Source organism: Barbus barbus (assembly GCF_936440315.1).
Source record: "Barbus barbus genome assembly, chromosome: 25".
In the NCBI taxonomy this organism is placed as follows: Eukaryota; Metazoa; Chordata; class Actinopteri; order Cypriniformes; family Cyprinidae; genus Barbus; species Barbus barbus.
Genome location: NC_136753.1, coordinates 27,212,555 through 27,237,481, shown reverse-complemented (window position 1 = coordinate 27,237,481; position 24,927 = coordinate 27,212,555). Strand labels below are relative to the sequence as shown.

Genomic DNA, 24,927 nt, shown 5'->3' with positions numbered 1-24,927 from the left:
CTCAGATGACAAAGCATGATTGGTTTGATATCTTTGTTGTTGATTTTGGCTTCAGGGTTTCTAGATAACTACAATAAAAGACCCATTTTTAGACAAGTGCTTCAGTCAAGTAAAAAAAAAAAAAACGATGTAAACTTAGGACAAGTCAACATTTGTGAAACTGTGATGTTCCCTTAAAGCGGACCAAGCTGTGGCAACAGGCTTTTCATGCTTTTATGGCTTGTAACCGACTGTAGACACCATATATTTACATATTTCCTATAGTTCCTGTGTGGTCTGCAAACCTTATAGCCCAAATGATGCATTTCTGGGTGATTCAGGAGCTAAATACTGGAGAAAGAAATATATACTTGTATAGGTAAAAACTTGTAGAAAATATTAACATGCTTCAACTCATTGTGAACGTTTGAGTAATGGACTAATCATGCAGAAAAGAGCACACTTGAAGCTTATGTATTGACATTTGCTGTGCATGATTGGTCAATATTTTCCTTGCCTTGTTTCCAAACCTTGTCGCCGGTCTGTCCTTCATGCCAAATTGACATACCAACAACGTGCACACACACTTGACACACTTCGACTCTCACTACACACACACACACACACACACACACACACACACACACACACACACACACACACACACACACAGACAGACACCCACGGTTTGCCTAAGCAAGATGGTCGTTGCACATGGACCAACACTTCTTATTTATAGCTCTCTTTCCCAAGGTTTTTCTCACAGGAACGGGAGCGGAGCAGGAATCGAATGTTTCCTCTCCTGTCTTCATCAATCACTCTTTATTAATCCAAACATGCTGGAGAAAGCAGCCCTCGCTTCACTTGAGGAAAAAGGCCCATTTTGTTTTCTGAAAGAAAAAATGTTCTCATTGAGTCAAGCTGAGTTTAGAATTAACCCTCTGAAGGAATCAATGGGTTAAGAGAGGTTAAGATACAACAGTGCAACTGTGAGAGAAATCTGAATCCAGGTGAGAGATTCATGGATAAATTTGTTCAACTTTGTGTGTGACTCATCCCACAACTCTGCTACTAAAATGAATGAATCAGACTTACGGTTTGCAATCAAATTTACAATAAAATGGGTGAAAAAAATCCTCTAGCAACCTTCTATGTTCCTTCTAATTTTTTTTCTTGCTGAGCAAAACTTTTTTCTATTGGGTGGACAATTCTGAAAAATAAAGATGCAAATGTATGATTAAGTTGCAGTGAAGTTAAGTTGCATTTTGAGAAATTGTTACATTGTGAGATGTGAGATATCATATGTGAAATAAAGTTACAGATGCAATAATTAAAGTGAAAACTGAGAGAAATAGTCATGATTACAAGAAATATAGATGCACATATGAGAAATAAAGTCTCAAACATAAGTTGCAGCTGAGTCACATTTTAAGAAATAAAGTCAGTGAAAGATTGCAAGTCATAACTGAAATATAAAGTTGCATTTACAAGAAATAAAGTTTCAATGTAAGAAATTAGGTTACAAATGGATCATTGTCATGATCGTAAGATACAAGTTCACATTTTGGGATATAAAATTGCAGAAATAAAGTAACAATAACTCTTTTTTTACTCTGAGGCATAAACAGGCTTCAGTAGTTTTTTTATATGACCTTGAGTGAAGCACTAGGCTAATTCTTTCATAATGAACTGTCTATTGGTCATAGGTCTTACAAAAATTACATTTAATCTGTGCAGAAACAAAACTGCTGTACTCACATCACTGTCCCGCATGACTTCACCCAACTGCTTGCTTGTTTTTTCAGGGATGGGTGACATAGGGATGAACAACATTCAGGCAGTTCCTCAGGAGGCCAGCTATAATACTACCATGTTACGGCCCCCCTCACCTCCTCCTGTTTCCTGAAGGCATAAAGGTGCAGCAGTGAAAGCTAGACAAATATTTCACTGCTAATAACGGTGACATTCTCCTTCCTGAGTTCAGAGTGAAGAAACAGAGGGACTTGTGGCATTTAAGCTAAAACTCCACAGCTTTGAGGAAGAACCTCTCACCAAGCATAAATAGTCACTCGGAAAGCGACGCAAAGACAACTCAAACATTACCTCATCTACTCCCTGCTGTGAAAACATCCCTACTTCAAAGCGCCCAAGGGTTTTTGGTGCCAAGCAGGAAGTTGCCCCGATGCCCGGATGACTTTGAACAATTAGTGGACGCAGCAATGCTCAGTCTTGCTTACTTTGTGGCTCGGGACCTGTGTAGCCAGATCCTAATTCAACATTAATCTTTAGAACAGACTAGAGCCAGCCATTCGGCATATAAAGAATAAAGAATCATGTATGATTTTAGTTTACACACACACACACACACACACACATACACACACACACACATAATATTAATGAAAAAATGGAACAGCATAATTATTCTGACATGTACTTATAAAAATATATAAAAGATAAAAAATGATCATGCAAAATTTTATTTCTAAATTTTTTTTATTATTGTTTTGCTTTTTTTTTTTTTCCTTTATATGTTTACTATTGAAATGTTGTTGTTGTATGCATTTGTCAATTTTATTTAATTTCTGTATTTTCTTAAATGGGTGTGTATAGAGTATTTACAGAGTGTTAACTTTTAGTTTTAGTTACTTTTTCTTATTTGTAAGTCGCTTTGGATAAAAGCATCTGCTAAATGACTAAAAGTAAAAGTAAAGTAAAAGTATGAATTTCTCTCTTCTGGTGAACACAAAAGAAGATATTCTCTCAGTTGCAAGATGCATTTTGAGTAAATGACAGAATTTTAATTTTGGGGTTAACAGCCCTTTTAAGTATCTTTGAGTATGTGGTACTGGCACGGTACTTTTGTAAGAGTAGTTAGCTGGTCTACTCTAAAACATGATTTGTTACCAATTGTGATTTTTTTTTTTTCCAAGGGGGACGGTCCAGTAACAAAGTAGTGAAAACACAAAACTAAATTAATCTATTGAATTCTCAGGGGCAAGATTGGAAGAGGACACAGGGTAATATAATGGCAAAGCAATAATATATGTTTACATTGTGAGGCGTTACTGCCAACATATACACAAACTTTGACATGGAACTATATTCCACAGCTCTGACTTCCACACGGACCACTTTAAGAGCGGGACAGAGTCTTTGACATTGCTGTAAAGGGGGAGGGACAAAAACAAACAGTTACAAAACGTGTTAGAAAGTAACAATTCCTGCTTTATAGTTACAGTGATACTCCATTATTGTAACTTTAGCGGAATCATGTATCGGCGACCGCTGCAGTCCGCCGTTAGACAGTTAATAAACGCTTCAGCTTCGAGAGCTGTCCTCGGAAAGGTAATTTATAGATATTCAAGTATCAAAAAAAGGCAATAACATCACTTAAGTGCTTTATATTTGGGTCCTTTAAAACTTTATTCTCATTTACGTTCTAAGACTGACATTGTAATGTTATTTGGAGTCATTATGTACATGATGGACAACAGTCTTACCTAAACCTGTACTTCTACACCAGCTGACATCATGCATAAATACAGAAAATGTAGAGTGACAAATATTTATGTGTATGTATGTATATATATATCTCGGTATGTGTGTATATATATATATATATATATATATATATGTGTGTGTGTGTGTGTGCGTGTGCGTGTGCGTGTGCGCGTGCGCGTGTGTGTGTGCGCGCGTGTGTGTGTGTGTGTGCATGTTAATGTGGTTTATGAGGACACAAATTTGTATAATGACATGGGTATGACAGAGGTATTACAATATGAAGGTGGTTTATGAGGACACTGCCTATGTCCCCGTAATTCAAAAGGCTTAAAAAACATACTAAATGGTGTTTTTTTTTTTAAATCTAAAAATGCACAAAGTCTCCTGTGAGGGCTAAGTTTAGGTGTAGGGTTGGTGTAGGGCAATAGCACACACAGTTTGTTCAGTATAAAAACCATTACGCCTATGGAGAGTCTCCATAAACCACAAAAACCAACGTGTGTGTGTGTGTGTGTGTGTATCCACTTAATATGGCTTATTTATTATGGATGTGCAAGTGCATTTAAGTGCATCTCTTTATTATTATTGTTATTAGCAGTGCATTCAAACTTGATTCATGATCAAACTTGATCATAAAATAGTGTGTAATATTGTGTTGTATGACACTAATTAATTAGTCATATTTATACCACTTAAGGGATAATCAGAAGTCAAAACCCCTTATTTCTTTCAAACTAGATTGGAAAGCAGTTGTCAGATTTGATATTTTCTTCCCAGGCCGTTGAACAAGATGCATGTCAGTCCAGGGCTTTGGTGGCTTGCCGGATGACAGCGGATGCGGGTGTCCCCAATCACTCACAATACCGAGCTCTTCACAGCACAAGAGAGGTGGGTGATGCTTTTTCTGATCTCGGTTTCCATTTGTCTCTAAGGAATCCTGTCTTAAATGAGCTTAAGTGAACATTTTTATTTTCTGAAAACTTTTTTAGGCTATAGAATTTCAATCTGTTTAATCTAGGTGAAATAATAAAAAAATTAATTTATTACGGTAATAAAAATATAAGCACCAAATAGAGTCACCGTGGATAAAAATTACTTTTACCACAAAAGAAAAAAAAATATGTGTAGATAGATTACATTGATGGCAATTACCATAATACAAAAAAAACTGAATAATTTTTAAAAACAGGGTGCATTATTTTCTGCAAAAATATGCTTTTGTATTGATTTTAGGGTGAAACATGAGTGTATTCATAATGGTTAAGTGATCAAAAAACACACATGGACGTACGGCTATATGGAAATTATGTTGTCAAACATTTAGACAGTCAAAACTATTAGGTAACACTTTATTAACACAAGTTATTATTTGTATTTATTTGCATTTGTTATGTGTGATGCATTTTATATGTACATTTTCTACAGTATTTGTTAACGTTAGTACAACTGTTCATTGTTGGTTAATTTTAGTTTAGCTTCATTATGTTATATTAAAAAAAAGTATGTTTAAATGTTGAAATTAACATCAACTAAGATAATAATAAATGCTTTAGTAGTATTTGTATTGTTACTTCATGTTAACTAATGTAGGCCTAGTTAAATAATATTAAAGTCTCTAATGAAGTGTTGCCTAATTTTTGGTTTCAAATAAATTTATGTAGCGACACAGTTGATATTTTTGTGCAAAACAATTTTTTTTTCTGATTCTGAAATTCCAAAAGTCTAAAGACCTTGAGAAACGCATTCTCATTTCCTCCCTATACGACCCCAAAGGGCAAGTGCTGATTATAGTCTACTAAACTTCTACTAGTCAGTATTCCTAATCATTGCAGTAAAACATAAAATCCCGGTGAGAAATCCATTGGGAAGGTTTTATTGCATCCATAGTGGTGGCTTGAGGGAACATTTTCATTGCAGTAACTCCATAAAGTGTACCCAGCTTGAGCTGGAAATTATTGTAAAATGCTGATCTTAAACAGGAATAGCTGATAGATTTGACATTTTAATGGCCGTTTGTCAATATTAAAGACCAAAAGCCTAAGAGATCCTTCAAAATGTATCTTGTAACTGACAGAGTATTTCCCAAAAGCATTTTGTTTTGTATTAGCATGCCAGTGAGTTTGTGACCTGCTTTTATCGACTTATTGTTTATATGTACTGTCTTTGTACACCCATGTGTTTATGCCATTTTTTTATATAGCTCTAATGCCAGATATGTTTCCATATTCTGTTACAAGCTGCATACTGTTAAAGAGACCCCACAGACTACAGATGAAGAGGTGGGGGCCTTCACCAAAATGATTGAGGCCATGGGCTTCACCGGACCCCTCAAATACAATAAATGGGTAAAGAAACAACCTCTAAATCTAATGTTACTAAACAATTGTCTTTTAAATGATGCACTTTTTATATTGATGTCACCCATTTGTCACAATTTTTCATAAAAACTGACACGTGTGGGTTTTATTTCATGCCAAAACCAAGTGAAATATGTTTTTGCTTAAATATTTTTTTATTTTGCCTAAATATTGTGAATGTTTTTTTGCATTTAGCCACCTTTATTTTTATAATTACGTTCATTATTAATTCTTATTATTCTCATTACTGCAATGCAAAAAAATGCGTTACTGTAATGTGGAAAAAAATTATGATATTTAATTGAAATATTGAGTTTGTTTAAATTTTAAAGTATTTATACGCTAATATAATAAAATGCATTATTTTACTCCAGTAATGAGAACCTAGTCAGTCACCTTTGAGAATAATGATTTGCATAAAAATATTCAAACATGTCCAGACACATTGCATTATAGAGAATCTGGTTGGACATTTTGCTTAATTATCATAAAAATGTCACTGCAAAAAACTGGAATAGTCCTTAAAAATAGGATTTTTTATTATTATTAATAGATCTAAAAAATATGCGTATTTTTATGCTATATAAGATATTAAAAAAACATTTATTTTTCATTTTGGGGTGAAATATGAACGTCTTGAAAATCCTCAACCAGATTTAATTGAATTTAGTAGTTTACTGGCACCGTCATAAGTTGATTTTCCAGCCTCCACACCCCTCAAACAGCTCGACTTTGAAGTAGACAGTCACGTTTTGGTGCTGGGATGATGACTTCATCTCGTACCGCTACCTGTTTTGTGTTTTCAAAAGCAGGGGCCACACTTTGTGAAATCCGAGATGACCTTCCATGCTAGAGTCATCAGCATCATACGGCTGTCTAAAACTTCAGCATGTCTGCTTCATTTTGGGGCACATGTTTGGCTCGGGAGACCGGACTGAAAATGTGAACACTGCCGTGTCGTGGCCAATTTCATCAGTTTCTGCTTTTGATCACACCGGATTGAGTGGCTTTTTGATCATGTGTGTCACAAATGTCTCTCTTCTTTTGCAGAAAATTAAGATAGCTGCCCTGCGCATGTACACATGCTGTGTAGAAAGAATCAACTATGACGAGTTTTTTGAAAGTAAGTATTTTTGGTCCTGAATCTTTTTGTTTTATACACTATTATGGCCTTATGAGTCTTATGTCATGCTCATTTAAATTTTCTGAAGATCTCCTAAACACCCCTCACTTTATCCGAAACGCTGAAATGAGCGTAAAGGGACCTTTTCAGCAGCACCTGAAAGATTTATATGGCACTTTACAGCTGTGTTATGTTGTTTTCTTTAGCTGAGGAAAAAACAGGTGTAAACCCAATAGCGGTTTTGGAATCGGAGCCCAAGTGTGCATTGGTTTGGCTACATGTTGTGTTTTCTCGTTCTGTCTTATGATGTGCTGCACTCCCTCTCTTTCTCCCAGAGTGCTCTCTCCCCGACACACTCAACTCCTGGTTCTTGGTGGCACAGCTCCACGTTTGGTGAGTTTTTGGATGTAGTTTTGCGACATTGTGTCATGCAAATTCTAAATCCTGTATTGGTTATTCATGTAAAGCATTGAGTTGATTAATATTCATCTTCTAAATGGATTGCAAATGGTGTTTTAATAGACCTATTCATTCTGAAGAGTGCCAAAGTTACTCTTTGATTTTTAGTAACAACAAAGCAAACAAATCAACTCTTGGACTTTTTTTCAACAGAGATTGCAATCGTTTTTTTGTTTGTTCGTTCTTTTAAACACTCGTTCTGGTTTTAAAACATTGTTTTTTTCTTTAACTTTTTTCTCTTTTTATGTTTCTCATTATTCTGTAATATGGTGCCAATTCTCTGTACACTTCCAGCTAAAGGCACACAGTGTTTGTGCGTGCAGCCGTGCATCTGTGCATCTGCATGATCACTAACTGTGTTTGTGCAGAGAAACATGGCCTGGGAAAACTCACCATCATTCATTCATGCATGCACACACTCTTACACCTTCTTATCGCCTACAGTATTTGTAAAGGAGTAGTTCGCAAATATAAAAATGGAGGGAAACCAATGCCATGTAACAGTGTTTGTGAAAAAAATGGTAAAAAAGAGATTCTATGGTAATCAGCAGCAGGCCACAGATGCCGTCTATTTAACCCAGACTGTTCCTTTACATGAGTGTGTTTTCTGGCTGATCTCTTAAATGTCCTGGTTACGCAGATCCTGACCGAGCACTCGGCTTGTCAGGCTGTCTTGAGTCAGCGCTCTGCTCTGCTCTGACAGGATGTGTCTGGTCCGGATGCGGCAGGAAGGCAGAGCTGGGAAGTACATGTGCCGTTACATCGTCCACTCCATGTGGGAGGATGTGGAGCAGAGGAGCAAGATTATGGGAGTGAGTAGATGTGTTTTTGATTCAACTGCTTCTTTTGAAACACCTTGCCATTAGTATTTTGTGCTTTTTGTGTTTAGCCATCTACAATAGTGATAGTCTATCATCTAGTCTATAAATGCATCATTCATTCATTCATTCATTCATTCATTCATTCACTCTCTATCTATCTATCTATCTATCTATCTATCTATCTATCTATCTATCTATCTATCTATCTATCTATCTATCTATCTATCTATCTATCTATCTATCTATCTATCTATCTATCTAATCTATCTAATCTATCTAATCTATCTATCTAATCTATCTATCTATCAATAAGCTTGATATTTAGCCATTTTGAGATCACCACTGACTGAAAACCATGGTTGCTTGACCAGTAAACTGTAGTGTCAGTTTGCAATATCTTATCAATAGAGCTCAAACATTTTTATGTATTTTTAAATATTTTTATTATTTTAAATATATTAATATAAAAAACAGTTAGTAATAAAATATTTCTCAGTGTTACCGTCAAATTTTTGATCACATAAAGGCCGCCTTAGTGAGCATAAGAAAATAAGAGACTTCTTTCAAAAGCATAGAAGTTATATCCCAATATAAAATATTTTACAGTGGTGGCCAATGATTAGAACACTAGTATTTCCACCAGCTAAAAATGGTTTTAAGTCAGTTATTTGTATCTTTTGCTGTATAATGTATAAATGTATAGTTTACATTTCCAAACATTAATTTTTGCCATTAATTGTATAATCCAGTGAGTTTTTTTGTCTGACAACGGCCAGTGCTTCACACAGAGATCTGATCTGATCATCGTCTGTCTGGAATGACATGAAGAAACAGAACAAACTGAGACAGACTAAATCCAGAAGAACTGTGGCAAAGTCTCCAAGATGCTTCGAGAAACCTGCAAAGCTCCCTGAAAAACTCTTTAAAAGCTGCTTTAAACGGAAAGGATGCTCACACCAAATGTTGATTTAATTTACTTAATAGAAGTTAATTGATAAAGAAATTCTATTTATGACATTATTGACAGTATTGTCATTTTACAGCATTTTTACACAAGTGTCTAAAACAGTACTGTAGCTTTGCAGGTAGGTTTCTTGAAGCTTCTTGGAGACATTGCCACAGTTCTTCTGGATTTAGTCTGTCTCAGTTTGTTCTGTTTCATCATGTCATTCCAGACAGACTGATGATGATCAGATCAGATGTGTGGAGCAATGGATGTTGTCAGACAAAAAATCTTACTGGATTATTACAATTAATGGCAAAATGAATGTTTGGAAATGTAAACTGTACATTTATACATTATACAGCAAAAGATACAAATAACTGACTTAAAACCATATTTTAGCTGGTGAAAATACTAGTGTTCTAATCATTTTTGGCAACCACTGTATGTAAACACAGACTTTCTGAATGTGAATGCATTTGATATGTGCATTAGCACACTTTCTGAGCTAAATGTGTTACAAAAAGACAATTTAAAAGATGATAAAACAATAGACATATGGTTGAATATGAAGATTAAAATTATCATGATGTTCTTTTGTGGTTGTGGAACATGTTTGTTATTTATAAATGCATTCCTGTGTTTACCATAAACTGACTTCTCGACTATTTGGTAGAGGACAATTCCAGGAGAGAACCTGCAGGGTAGAGGTCTTCTCGGGTCCTAAAATCTGTACCTGACCCAAATCGACCCGAATCACTTCTAACCCAAACCCAGTGTCCATAAATTAATTTTTGATTAATTTCTGATACAAGTTCAGCTTTCAGTTGTGACCAGTGGATTGGAAAAATACACATGACAGCTCGATAAAAATGAAATCGATTGCCTAATAAATCATAGATACGCTAGTGTTGGCTGCAACACTATTTACTTCATCTCTGGTGAAGGACTTCAGTGGCTTTCCCTGATGGAGCTCATATTTATAAGATGGATTTCTGTGTGTGAGGTTACCAATGTTTCTTCCTTTTCTGTGCACATTTCCCAAAAGAGCACAAACTCCCAAGTACACATCCAGGACTGTTGAAAAGAATTTGGGTCTGATTGGGTCTATTTGGGAAAAAAACACATTTATTTTAAAGTACCAGAGAGCCGAGGTTTTCGGATCCAAGTGGACCTGTGAAAACCTCTACCGCATGGTCTGTTAAAAGATGATTCTTTCTATTATTGCCCCAACTAAATGACGATGAGGACTTTGTGCAACGCGATGAAGCACACTTGTGTGAACATGAGAACTGACTTCATCCACTAAAAATCACCAAAACACCACTAAACATCAAAAATGATAAAGAAAACAATGTTTGTGAAGAGAAAAGATCCTGTGTCATTCATTTCTAGATGTCAGTTGATTTGTTATATCTGACATTCAGACATTTTTACGTGTTCAAGTAATGTTTAAGATCAAAGCCCATCAGTCTCATGAATCAAGGACTTTCTGCTTTTTATACAACAGATAGTTTGTCCGCCAAATGTTGTAGTATGTGAAAAGACTGATGATTAGCTCTGTTATTTGGATATGTTGAAAAATGTTGAAATACAGAAAAATACTGCCACACACACACACTCAGGTTTTAGGATGTAATTACTATGCTCTACAGACTGTGGAGGCATTTGGAGCCAATCGCTGTCCAGCGGAGTAGCAAAAGGTGTTTAAATCTCTGCGAGGTCAGTAAAAATGACATGCTTCTGCTGCGCAGAGAGAGCACATATATATATGTGTGTGTGTTTGAGAGGAAGCCAACGCTAGGCGCCTTAGGGGAACTGCTGTCAGAAAGGGTGGGAACAAGACTTCAGCCCAGCTGTGAAAACAGAAATCTCTCTCTTTCCCCACACCTCTCTTTGTTGACGTCCCCCCATCTCTTCTACCTTCCGTCTTAATCATAATAGTAGGACTGAATTCATACATATAGCGCATAACATATAGCAGTGTATTGCATAACACCGTGAACTAGTTAACATGAACCAGATCATACCATCGGTGACTAATCAGCCACCACGACCTTATGGATATGCCAGAGCATGCGAAGGCTGGACGCGAGCCAGCCGTTGACAGATTTCTTTTGACTGTCAGTTAGAGTATTAGCAGTTTTGAGTCGTCGAGTAGTTTATTTATCCGAGAGAACAGCTCTTTGGTTTTCTTTGGCTTAGGATAGAGAAAGCTTTGTTCTCTGAGAGAGAGATAAATGAAAACCTTAAAGCTCCTGGTAAACAAAATGTTGTGCTTTGTGTGTTTAGTTTTGTTGGTGTGGCAAAATGCATGGTAGATTTGTTGAGCCTTTAACATGTAATGCTAATCCAGAGTTGGTGGTTAATCCTGAGTTGTCAGATTTCCAGTTGTTTGATTTGTGATCTCATTTGCTGTTAGATGGTTTGCAAAAAAATCCTTGTAAAAAAATGTTTACTGTTTGCAATTTTATTTTAATTTACTTTTACGTTACTATATTTTATTCTATTTAAGTCATTTTTAGAGGTTAGTAATTAAGCCTGGGTAGTCAGCTACTTTATTCAGACTTTTTATATACAGTATGTTTTTAGAGCTGATGCTTTAATTTGTATCCTTACAGTGAGTTACTTAACTTTTACAGTTTTTTTTTTATCCTATTAAGCACTGTTTCTAAAACCAAACACATTCATGCGGACATCTTTGTGTTGTGCATTGTTTTTTTTTTATATTTTTGTAATGTCCTGTCATGAGCATAGTGTTTTTAAGATACTGTTTAAACTTAAAGAGGTCATATGACGTTGCTAAAAAGAACATTATTTTGTGTATTTGGTGTAATTCAATGTGTTTATGCGGTTTAAGGTTCAAGATACACATAATTTTCCACATTACTGTACATTATTATTGCTCCTCTATGCTCTTTTCTGAAATGCGTCGATTTTTACAAAGCTCATCGTTCTGAGAAGCGAGGCGTGCTCTGATTGGCCAGCTATCCAGTGTGTTGTGATTGCCCAAATACCTCAAGCATGAGATGGAAATGTTACGCCCCTCACCGTGTTATGATGCTGTCCCGGCGCGACGACACAAAAACAGTAAAACCCATTATAAACAAGGAATTTGTTGCATCCAGTGGGGACATAATTACTGATTATAATGACTTTTTTTTTTTACATGTCACGTTGCATCACGCTGCGTAAACATTACCATGTCTGCATTTGTGATCGGAGAAACAACAAACAACAAGCACTACTCTACACTGCTCAAAACTTGCATTTGAATCGTCAGTGGCAAATTCTTTAATTAAGAAAACATACTTACAGGCTGTGAGTCAGAAGCGCCAGACTGTCCTTGCAAAGTTGGAATTGCCCCACTTTATAGAAACAGCCTTTTAGCATAGCTGGCAGTCTACTCCTATGTTCAGGAAACAGTCCTCCGTACACAGCGTCTCCAGGACATGGCGCTGGCGTCAGCAACAATACTACAGTGAGAATAATAGTTCCGCCTTCTTTCATTGCATGTACATTTGGGCAGTGTTTTGCAAATCTTCCCACACCATGACGTAGACATGTGGGGGCGTGTTTGAATGAGCCATTTTAGGTGGGCGTTTAGTCTTAACTTTTATAAAGAATATCTCTTTGGTTTTGAGACTTTAGTCTTTGCAACTTCAGGGATCTTATCTATGCACAAACAGCTTGTATCACTCCAAAGAGAAAGGAAAACCTGAAATCACATCATATGGTCCCTTTAAAAATAGTGTAACTTGTATTAAACGTGTCTTTAAATACCTACATTCTATTCTATCTGATCTATTGTAGCTTCTCTGACCACATTGGAAAAATGAAAATTCTGAAATCATTGAAAAAAATAAAATTCTACTTAATGGACTACATGCTCAGGCAACTAATTAACAAGTTGATTTTGTAAACATGGTCAATACAAAATGATAAACACACTATGTACATGCATCTGTATTTATAACTACTTCTCGTCCATCTGTGAAACTGTCAGCATTTACAGTCTGTTTGTCTTAAAGCAGTGTTTCCCAACCCTGGTCCTGGTGTGCCAGAAATACACTGCACATTTTGTATGCCTCTCTAATCAAACACACCTGATTCAACTCATCAACTCCTTAGTAGCAACTCCAAGACCTGAAATGGATGTGTCAGATTAGGAGGACATCCAAAATGAGTACCGTTAGGGGTTTAGGATGCACTGTTCTAAAGCAGTAGTTCACTAAAATATGAAAATTTTCATCATTTATGTCATTCCAAACCAGTTTGACCATAATTCTTCCCTGGAACACAAAAGTAAAAGACATTGAATTTTCACTGGGGACTTAAGTTTAAGTAACAAGAAAGATGCAAAAGCTCAATGAAAGAACCATAAAGTAGAAATGAGTGAGTAAATGCTTTTTGTGTCATACTACCTTGAGCTAGGTTTAATAACTGACCTCAACCTTGGTTAAGTATAGTTTGAAAAGACATTTGAATGTGATTGACCTCTCTTCCCATCTCACTGAGCAAGAAGCCTTAATGAGACTTGTGTGAGAGAAAGTAAAATAAGTGCACTTAAAAACACTTTAAATGTCCGCATGTGTGTGTGTGTGTGTGTGTATTTAATGAACTCAGCACCTCTCTTATGCCATGCTGTGCAATGACTTTTTCCATAATGTCACTTTTCCCCCTCTCCCAGAGCCCATAAATCAAAAATCTCCATTTTCTCACGAGGACTCTTAATATAATCCTCTCATTTTTCAGGTGCTCTGTTCAGCCAGCAAGATTTTACAAGCTTATTATCAATTTAACATTGGAATTGCAGTGAGTATATAAGGCAAAAATTTAAGGCAAGATTACATTTGGGCTCCTAAAGTTGCCCCCTTGTAAGGAATGTCAAACTCATTTTATGTCATGGACCAAAATGCCACCTTATGCAGGTTGTTTTTTTTATTTAGTAAAACTCTGTGTACCCGTGTAGAGACCATAAACGTGTTGTTCTGGTTCATCCCATAAATGTTTTATAGGTAAAATGAAAAGGAGCATATGGAATGTTTAAATTGTTCATCAGCATGCTTTAGATTTCATATACATACAAAATTAGGGATATATTAATAATGATATTGTCAGGAAAAAGAGAGAACCACACTCTTTTTTTCCCTCCCTGATAAGCTATGTTGCTGTAATAAAAAATCTTGACAAAATGCCAAACAAAACCTGACCAAGACATTCCTGAAATATTTTATTAAATATTTTCAATATTTAAATATTGGACTGCTTATGAGCTCTGGGAGTACAGGGGTATTTGTGTTTTTTTTTCATTGAAATGTACTGACATTTTTTGACACACATGACATAATTTCCTCCTATTGGCCCGTTTATGTATATATTTGTATAGTTGCAATTGGCTCATAAGCACACGCTTAAATAAACATGTTCAGTCATCAGTTATGTGCAACTCTCCTGATCAGAACTCATTCACATATTATATGAAATGAAACGTGTGTGAAATGGAAAAGGCGTTTGACTTTTGACTTGTCACTTTGCCCAGCGGCTAGCTTCCATCACGTGTATGAAGTTGCCCTCAGTTTTTCGGAGCGTGTATGTTGGTTCGATGCGATTTTCAATGAGATGTGAGTGGGGTCGTGCCGTGGCACACGTTTTGGCTGCAGGTACATTCGGGACCGAAGACATTTGACCTCTCAGTCCTGGCAGCAGCCATCGAGTGGCACCGTAGAAAAGTGACCTCATTTTCCATCCCAGTCTTTCTTTCTCTTGTGTTCTTTTAGGTTCTCCTGCAGAGAAAATTTGCTAACATTACACATTCATTAGCAACATGGCAACATTTTTTGGTTGTATTTTTAGTTATACAGTTAAAAATAAATTAAAAATGTTAACGTGTTAACTAAGCGTCATTTTATTGATTACTTGTTGATTCTTTTTCAGCAATGGCTTGCCGGTTTAGCTCCACCCACTTGAAATCTAATCGGTCCATTATCCTTCTCCACATAACTGCATATTAAACATCAAATATATTCTGATTGACTGTTTTTGTTACGTTGTGCAGTAATTTTATGTTCAGTATGGCCAGACAAATAACTTGACTCTTTATTTATTCAGTTATTGATCCTTTTATTTGTGCCTTATTTACAGATGTTGTGCCTAAACAAATATAATATTTATAGATAGATGCTATTTATTTTTTACTATTTAGATTTACTGTTAGAATTACTATTATTCTGATTCATACTTAATGCCTTACAGTGACTAATTTGGAAAAATGGCCTTTTATGGCCTTCATTTTGGTTGAAGTAGTCCTTTAAGTTACTACATAATGAAGTGATAATGGAATAACCCCGAATATAAACAGCTTGTATTCGCTGGGACCGCCAGCTCTGTGAAGATGGGAACATGTGCACACACTTTGACCTGATGTGGAAGTCTGTTTTCACAGGTCAGAAGTGAGGAGGTATTTCCCTTTGTGTCCCACCCGAATGCGTTATTTTTAAGCTGTGAAAAATCGTGTGTAAACGGAGTGTAATCAGCGCGACTGACAGGTCTGTAACAGATCCATCCTGTTTGATCGGGATACAGTTACAGCGCTGGAAATGGAAGGACCCCCACTCACTCAATCCTCACTACGGTTAGGTTACTTCACCTAATTGTGCTAAAATACTTGTCATTTGTGCCATGTTAGACCAGCCCCCCTTGAACTTTACCTCTACACACTCACGAGTGTGCCAGGGTGTGTGTGTGTGTGATTTAGGAGTTTTTCTAAGCCATAGTAATAACAGTGAAGTGAGATATGACACTAATTTGGTGGTATGGGGCGAGATTCTGCTTCTCAAGCAAGTTTTTGGTCTCTTGGCCTGATTAGTGTGAGGGATTAAATATCCCAGCCTGGTTTTACCAACCTGCGTCACAACACGGGAAAGGAGGATGAAGGGACGAAGATGGATGAATGGAAGGGGAGATCAGGGTGAACACTGGGAGGGAAAAATTCAAGACGGGAAGCAAGTGAAAGGAGAGAAAAAACATAGTGAAGTATGTAAACATTACTGTGCATTACTGTAATGGTTACAAACATCTTTACTCAAGCATTGATCCATTATGGCAGTGGTTAACATAAAACAGGGCTGGAAGTTGATTCTGAAAAGAATCTATTCTCTGTTTCTGGGACATTGGGAATCTGGAGTTTGTCGTTTTGATTCATTTACATGATTTGAATCTTTTGATTCTGTTCAGCAAGCTTTAGCCTGCTTATTTGGGGTTTATAAGACTTATTAATATTCAGAAATATCCATTTGCCACTATCAGATGAGAACTGAAGAGTGACACTATTGCTTTCTGTAGAGCTGCTTTATAACTGAGCTGGATTTGTTTCATAATTGAGTAATTTTGCAACACTGACCCTTTTAATTGAATTGATTTGAATCAACTTTGAACTAAATTGAGCTGAATAATGACACTGTCTTCTTCAGATGTTTAACAGCTGCAGTTGAAGTTGTTTAATAATTGATGAATTTTGCAACATTGACCGATCTCAAACTGAACTGAATCAACATCAAACTAAATAGAGCTAAATAATGACACTATTTGTTCCTCTGGAAAGCTGTTTAACAGATGAAATTGAAGTCATTTCATAATTGAATTTTGCAACATTAACACTTGTTGAACTGAATTGAATCAACAGTGAGCTAAATTGAGTTGACTTCTGTAGAACTGCTTATAGCCGAATTGAATTTGTTTCATAATTGATGAACTTTGCATCATTGATACTGTAATTGAACTGAACTGAATCAACATTGAACTCAATTGAGCTGAACAATGACACTTCTGCAGAGCTGCTTAACAGTAGAAATTGTTTCATAATTGAATTTTGCAGCATTATGTTCCTGTTTATTACAGTGAAGCAGCTTTGAAACTATTTTGTATTATATAACGCATCATTTAAATAAATGTGAATTAACTCTTCCATTAATTCATTTGGTGACCAGTAGTTGGCAACTGGTGAGTGTCATATTTCAGTGAATATTTGAATCATTCACTCAGATTCATTCAAAAAGAGTTGTTTGAATCAATCGACTTGTTCATTGATTAATTTGTTGACCAGTAGTTGGTGACTGGTGAGTGTCTTTCTGAGTATTTCAGTAAATATTAGAACAGTTCACTCAGATTTGTTCTAAAGAATCAATTGAATCAATCGACTTGTTCATCGATCCATTATGTGACAAGCAGTTGGCAACTGGTGAGTGTCTTTTTGAGTACTTCAGTAAATGTTTCCAATTGACTTGTTCGTTAATTAGTTTGGTGACCAATATTTGTAATTATTCACTCATATTTGTTAAGTTGAATAAAATGATTTGTAGCGTTCTCTGAAAGCAAAAGAGAATTGCTCAGAATGAACGTTCACATACTTGCATCGAATGTTTTGGGCTGTGGGCAGGAACACAAAGGAGAGCGAGCGTGCAGAGAAGACAGGGCGGGTAGAAGAGTTAAAGCACAGCCAGATGAGTTTGATTATTTGCAGGTCTGCGTAATTATGCACAGGTGCTTTGTTGCCCCGTGCGCGCACGAACACACACACACGCTGTGACCCGACGCACTCCAAGCATGCAGAAAACCCGACATACAAGACTTAAGAATAAACACACTTGTTTTGAAAATCTCCCCACCCGAAACCTCCCAAGGATTGGTGTCTGTGGCCGTTGTGCATATGTGTGTTTAGATTCATATGGAGCGAAGCACCTGGCCAGACCCCTCACTTCAGATCCAGTCCTGCTTTTGTTTTCGGGGTTAAGATTGTTGCATTATCATCCACATGTTTGATATTTAATGCCAAGGACTATTGCAGCTCTGACTAAATGCATTACTGTGACCTCAGTATTAGGCAGAGACTCAATCGCTCCATCACCTGTTAGCATCTAAATGATGCTTTACAAATCATATGATTATGGTATCATGCTATGATATTATTGTACTTTACAATGGCTGATTTTAGGGTCCAAAATGATCTGTTAATGGCTAATTTATTGTTATTTTTGTTTTATTTATCTAGTTTTATTCCTTTTGATATTAGAATTATTTAACTTCATCAACAGATATAACTTCATCAGCCAGTGCCCATAATATCAACATCAGGAAGTTGTGAATTGTGATTAATTGTCCTGACCAATATTTTAGTTGGATACTAATTCTCCAAACTGGTGTAAATATTGTGTTTTACCAATTTTTTTCACTTGACCTTGATACTTTAAAAAGGTAAACAAAAGTTACAGTGAAGAATCTCTACTTGTATTTCTTATTTTAGGTTAAATATGAAATATGATGTAGTCTCACGTAGCCAGACCTTCAGACTGACGGCTGAAGGTCTGGAATCTATGGTAGCTTTCATTGGCCAAGGCCCGCCCATGAGGCCGTTTGACCGACATGACAAACAACCAATCACAGTTCATTTCATTCAGCGTCACGTTTCGGGGCATAGAAATGTCGCCACAATAACAGACCGGTGTGTAAAACTCTCTGACATATTTTAAAGATTCTTTGCCGCAAACTTTAAATATTTCACATACTTTTGAAAATCCAGCGTTTATTTGATCCTGATAAGCGTTTGTCGTCACAGTTGTAAACACGACGGCTTTCTTCTTTTATGAGGGGGTTTGGCTCCACGGCATCTTTGTTTCCAGGTGGAACGTTCTGTAAAACAAATACTGTATAATTCAACCAATCCGACGACGACTTCGAAACTCCTAAAGTGTTACCAATTTGGTGTGCCATATGCATCAGATGTTTAGCCAACGTTCCGTCTGAGACTAAATATGAAGAAAAAAGGTGAAGTGGTCTGAATATTGTTTTTTAATTCATTATTTCACATTATATTTTTCATAGATTGATGCCATTCAAAGAAAGGAGAGCATGAAGGTGATGACAGAGACGTTCTATGCTGCGCTCTTTGGTTATGATGAGGTAAAGTTATTGACTTATCAGTACTAGTTTTGCATATCATAACAGTCAATCAAGAACTATCAAGAGTTAACAGTAAGTTTCACATTTCATGTTTCTCTTCTGTATGTTTTAGGGAATTCTGTCAGACGATTGCATTCTTTCGGCGGCACTCTGGAGAAACATGTTCAACAGACAGTGTGAAGACCCCAGACAGCTCGAGCTGATGGTCGAATACGTCCGCAAACAGGTCAGTGTGTGTGTGTGTGTGTGGATGGTCAGAGGCCAGTTCTCTACTCCTGTGCAAACAGAGACGTGTGTATATACAGCTCCGACTTCCTCACACATATAAACACATTGGAGTGCTGCACGTCACCCACTCCGTCACTCAAATCAACTGGCACTGTGTTTAGCAAGCAAACGCCCCCCAACTCCACCCCATAATGTGACATTCATTGGGTTCAGCATTTACTGTGTGTTTGTGGAGAGCTTTCCCTTCCCTTTCACCCCTTCATGAGCCCCTCTTCAACCTCAACAACATCCATGCTAGAGTTGCACAATTAATGAAAAACATAATCAAGATTATGACTACTGTGATTTAATTGTGAAAAGTGTCAGTTGGAGAATTCCATTTTGGTCTACTGTTTACAACATGTTTTTTGGTGCACAGTTAAAAATAAAATTATTGATACAGATTTCTTGATTCAGATTCATGCCTTCATGTATTCTGAATTGATTAGTTTCTAATTAATTTGGGTATATTTCAGTTATAAAGTCAGAGGAAGGGATGGGGGTTTATGTTTGATTAATAATGAATATAGGATTATAATAAAATAATGTGGTCTGAGTCCGCTTTCAAACTCTTACCTACCCAAAACTTTTGAAAGGTAGTGTATGTAATGAATATATTTCAAATTGCACAACATTTGTCCAAAACAATTGCCATATGATTTATATTTATTCCAAATTGTGCAGCCCGACTTCTGTCACCGACACAATTACTAGTTCCAAATCCTTTTGTAATTCAGGCGGTTGTGAAATTTAGACAGTTTTTCTGATTCTGTGTCACATTCATAGACAAGTTCACTTATTGGCGTGAATCTCTGAGCGATTCCTCCAGCGCACACCTTACCCTCTGGCCAGAGTGGCGTGAGACGGATGTAAACACAGGAACTGTTGATCTGCCAGTGTTGTCACGCCAATGTGTGTCAGTAATTTTGCTAACAATAGGCTTTTCCACCAAAACTTGAGTTCTCGACCTGAAATAGAGCTGGTTGAACTGTTCAGGTTGTTTTAGGAAAAAGTATTTCAGATTCAAATGTTTCATAGGTAACACTTTACAACGTTCAATGTTGTTAATGTATTACATATCATAAACTAACAGTGTGCAACACTTTTTACAGCCTTTATTAATCAAGGTTAATGTTTGTTTTAAAATATACGTAAACACATTACATAAATATATATGTTTATTTTTTGCTCAAGGTGTGATTGTACTTTTCAGTTTCTGGTTGCAGGGTCTCCAAAATGGCCTGTTGATAGCTAATGTAATGTCTTAATTTATTTATTTATCTGTCTGTTTTTGTCTGTTTGACTTTATAGAAATAAATAAATAAATATATATATATATATCAAGTCAAACAGACAAATAAATAAATTGTGTGTGTGTGTGTGTATTTAAGTTTTTCTTTTTATATTAAATTTTGTTGTTATTTTTATTTTATTTGTCTGCACTGTAAAAAGTGATGTTGACTCAACTTAAAAAAAAATTGAGGAAACCCGTTGCCTTAATTTTTGAAGTAAATAATAATTTAAGAAAATAAGTTAAGTGAACTTGACAATTCACTTAACGTATTTTTTTAAATTATTATTTACTTGATAATTTTAAGGCAAGGGGTTTCCTCAATTTTTTTAAGTTAAGTCAACTTATCACTTTTTACAGTGTGTTTGGCAATGAGATTATTCATATATTTATTTATTTTATTTATTTCAAATATTTAAATAGTTTCCTGTTTTCTTTTTTTCTTTTTGTGATTATTTAATTTTGTGAAAATTAAAAACTATTTTTGTAAATTTGTAAATTATTTTTAATTAGTAGCTTCTAATATTAAATGCACAGTTTTTTTTTTTTTATAGTGATGCTTGCCTTAGTGCATGAATACAACAACCTATTACTGTCATAGTAGGTGGTAAGTGCTTGTTTTTAGTTATTTATTTATTTGCTGAAGTGGCCTGTAATAAACAGGATGTTGTATAGTCTGATGGTCATTATCCCAAAATAAGACCTGACCCTGGTCTGGGTTTATTCTGTTATGACTTGCTGGCCGTATTTTGTCTCTTGCTTTTTTTTCTGCTATAGCTCAGGCATCTTTCTTAGATTTCAAAAGAATTAAACAGTTTCATGTTTTCTACTGTATATTACAATGTCAGCCTTTAGGGTTTACTTTGTGACCTTTTCCCATTACCTTTATCTATCAGTGTAAGAGTATCTGGAACAAAGTCCATCTAAAGACCCCATCAAGTGCTCTCATCATTCGACAAAAGCACACAATGATGGTTCTCCATCACTGCCGAGGCCATGAGCTCATTACAGGTGCAGGCAGGAATTTATTACGAACCGAGCGATTGCGAGAGGAGTGTGTTATACGCCGTGGCTGCTGCCTGCAGGCATTCTGAGAAAAGAAAGAAAAACAACTAATAAGCGTCATCCGTCGGCCCTTGAGCATCAGCGGTGATGATATTTCACCCCAAATAAGCTAATTTACTCCACCTCATGTCATTCCAAACCCCTATGACTTCCTTTATTCTGTGAAAGACAAAAGGAGATGGTTTGAAGAATCTTCCTGTCCTTTCATATACATATATCGTGAAAATATACAGTGACCAGGATTGTCGACCTCCAAAATTGACTTAAAAGCACCATAAAATATTAATTGGGGTCATACAGTACCATTGAATAGTTTGGAGTTGGTAGGGTTTTTTTAATGTTTTTCAAAGAAGTCTCTTCTGCTTACCCAGGCTGCATTTATTTGATCAAAAATACAGTAAAAACAGTAATATTGTGAAATATTAGTGTGATTTAAAGTAACTGTTTTTTATTTGAATATATTTTAGCATGTAATTTATTCCTGTGATGCAAAGCTAAATTTTCAGCATCTTTACTCCAGTCTTCAGTGTCACATGCTCCTTCAGAAATCAGTCTAATAAGCTGATTTGCTGCTCAAGAAACTTTTCTGATTGTTATCAATGTTGGAAACAGCAGTGCTGCTTCATATTTTTGTGGAAACTAGGATTTGTCCAGGATTTTTTGAATAAAAAAAAAAAACAGCGTTTATTTGTCTTAAATTGTTCTTTTGATCAATTTAACGCATTCTTGTGTATTGAACGTATAATATCTTTTAAAAAAACATACTGAGCACACTTTTGAACAGCAGTGTATATGTGTGTGTTTAGCAGATGGCTCATCCAGTTAGATTTTACAGCTGAAACTGTCTGTTGAGTTTACATCGGTTTGTAATTAGTTCTCGGGACACTGCTCTGGTCCTGCGTTCATTAGCACATCTGTCTTCACTGTAGCCCAGTTTAAATTAGTGCGCTTGTTTTAATCACTAGGAGGTGAATTCATTGAGTCTGTCTTTTTACAGCGCTGTTATTGAAATGATGTAAATTGAACCTGGATTCATTCAGTCTTGCTGTGAGGTTCAGCGTCTGCGTTTGGACTGGGTCTAGTTGTCACAATTTACACTATAGTAAACTATAGTCATATCTTAAAGTCTTGGCAAAAAAAAATCTTTTGAACATTTTTATTTTTATTTCTCAGGTGAACAGATACATGTGTGGCAAGTTTTCACAATAGGACGCTGCTGTTTATTGCCACAGATTTTATATATATTTTTTTTATTTTAAGCACTACATAGTATAAAAAGCCCTCTTCCAAAGCATATTTGGAATGCATATTCATGTATTGGAATGGATTTTAAAATGTTGCATTTTAATGACTTTTACAATGGAATATAAACCATAAAACATTTCTGAAACACAAAATTGGTCAAGAAAAAGCAAATATCATTTTAATCATTTATTTTTATATTTTCCATTTTCATTTCAATTTGAACATTTTTGTAATTTTGTCAACTGCTTCAACCTGACGTTTCTGTAAAAAAGAAATAGCCTTTGTCCTGAGAACATACCAGAATATGCTGTGATTATTTAGCAGCCACAGATGATACAGATGTTCTTTTCTCCATACAGATGCAGTTCATCGATGCTCTGGATGGAGAGGACCTGCTTTTAACAGGAGAAGTGACATGGCGCCCCCTGGTGGAGGAAAACGCCCAGAGCATCCTGAAAGTTCCCAGCCCCACCTACAATGATGCTGGTCTCTGAGAGCCATCTCACCTAGAGCTGCCAATCATTACACAAGCAGCCAATCAGGAAGCAGCACTTACCTGATTAGTCACACCCTCTTCCTTTATCTGTCTTTCCCTGACTTTCCTGATTCACTTTCCCTGCTGGTTTGTCAGCTTCCCTCGTCACAACAAACACACACGCGCGCGCGCACACACACACACACACACACACACATTTATTCTCACATGTATTGAGAGTATTAAGGACTCATCAGAATGGTTTTGCACTCACCTTTTCTAAACCTATATATAGAGTATTCTTGTATTTATATGTCTTTCCATATGGCTGCAATGTTGCAATATTTATAGGAATATTTCCTGGCTCTTTCACTGTACCTCTCCTCAGTGTTTACAGTGCAAATAGTTGTTTTTTATTTTACTCTCAATGTGTTGGAGGAAGATGTTTCGAGTGTGTGTGAATGTGAGTGTATTTTTTATTTGTCAGGCTCTTCCACCAATAAAGGCATGTCTCCAGTAATAACCTCTTCTGACTTCACAGGAATCTCACTCTTTGTGTCTATATCTGTTTCATTTCAACCATTTCTTACTTTGAGTAAACCTCAGTAATTTCTTCGTCTATCTATAAAGTTTATTGCGTACTGAGGTAATCTTCCAATACTACTAGTAGTAGTAGTAGCAATAATAATAATAATTTGTAAAGTGAAAATTGAAAAAATACATTGTAAAATTTCTGTAATGTTCTCTAATGTTTTAGTTTAATTCCTATTATTTTTAATAAGGATTCTCTTTACATTTATTTTGTACTGTAGTAAAAAAAAAAGTTTTTTAAAAAGTGCAACATTATTTTTAATTTCAATCAGTATAAACAGTATAAAATATACTATACAAATTAATATATACTATATCTACCATATAAAATTTAAATGTAATATTTTGCATTATAGTAATGACATTTTTGCTTCATGGTAATGAGAATTTCTTAGTAAATGTTTTATTACCATGAAAAATACTTCCACAATGCAATACTATTAATAGACTTCCTTTCTGTTTATACAAATATAATTTTCTCAGTTTATAATTTCAAATATATTTTCCTCAACATTAAATGATCATCTCCGAAATAATATATACATACACGCATACATATACATATTTGTTTTTCAACATGGTAATAAGAATTTGTTAGGATATATGCTTAATTACCAGGAATATAATGTCACAATGTAATGATAATAATAATGATTAGGCTTCTTTTTTGCACAAATTAGAATTCATACAGAAAAATTGTTGTGCACAGTGTGCATACTATTTCTGCAGTATACAGAAGAATGCTAGGGTGAATGCAGCGCCTCTCTCTCTGAGTTAGTAACAGAAGTGTGCTAGCTGATAGTTGTGGGTCAGCTGTAGGGCCGCAGATGGCCAGTGGTTGCTGTAGCAA

The 24,927-nt window shown here is 35.8% G+C and overlaps 1 protein-coding gene across 1 annotated transcript; it reads left to right on the top strand.

Moving 5' to 3' along the window:
• Positions 1-3,059: 3,059 nt before the first annotated feature.
• On the top strand, positions 3,060-24,191 carry LOC306844683 (ubiquinol-cytochrome-c reductase complex assembly factor 1-like). Its single transcript, XM_079376993.1, has 9 exons — positions 3,060-3,327; positions 4,261-4,371; positions 5,721-5,828; positions 6,891-6,963; positions 7,299-7,356; positions 8,126-8,234; positions 19,066-19,143; positions 19,256-19,369; positions 23,371-24,191. Exons 1-9 carry the CDS (start codon positions 3,253-3,255, stop codon positions 23,503-23,505), a joined length of 861 nt encoding a protein of 286 aa, XP_079233119.1. The 5' UTR covers positions 3,060-3,252; the 3' UTR covers positions 23,506-24,191.
• Positions 24,192-24,927: the final 736 nt, after the last annotated feature.

Bases quoted from the DNA above. Each gene is read 5' to 3' on its own strand.
- LOC306844683 (XM_079376993.1), top strand. From the start codon at position 3,253: ATGTATCGGCGACCGCTGCAGTCCGCCGTTAGACAGTTAATAAACGCT. The intron at 6,964-7,298 runs GTAAGTATTTTT...TCTTTCTCCCAG, and splicing joins CTATGACGAGTTTTTTGAAA to AGTGCTCTCTCCCCGACACA. The intron at 8,235-19,065 runs GTGAGTAGATGT...TATTTTTCATAG, and splicing joins AGAGGAGCAAGATTATGGGA to ATTGATGCCATTCAAAGAAA.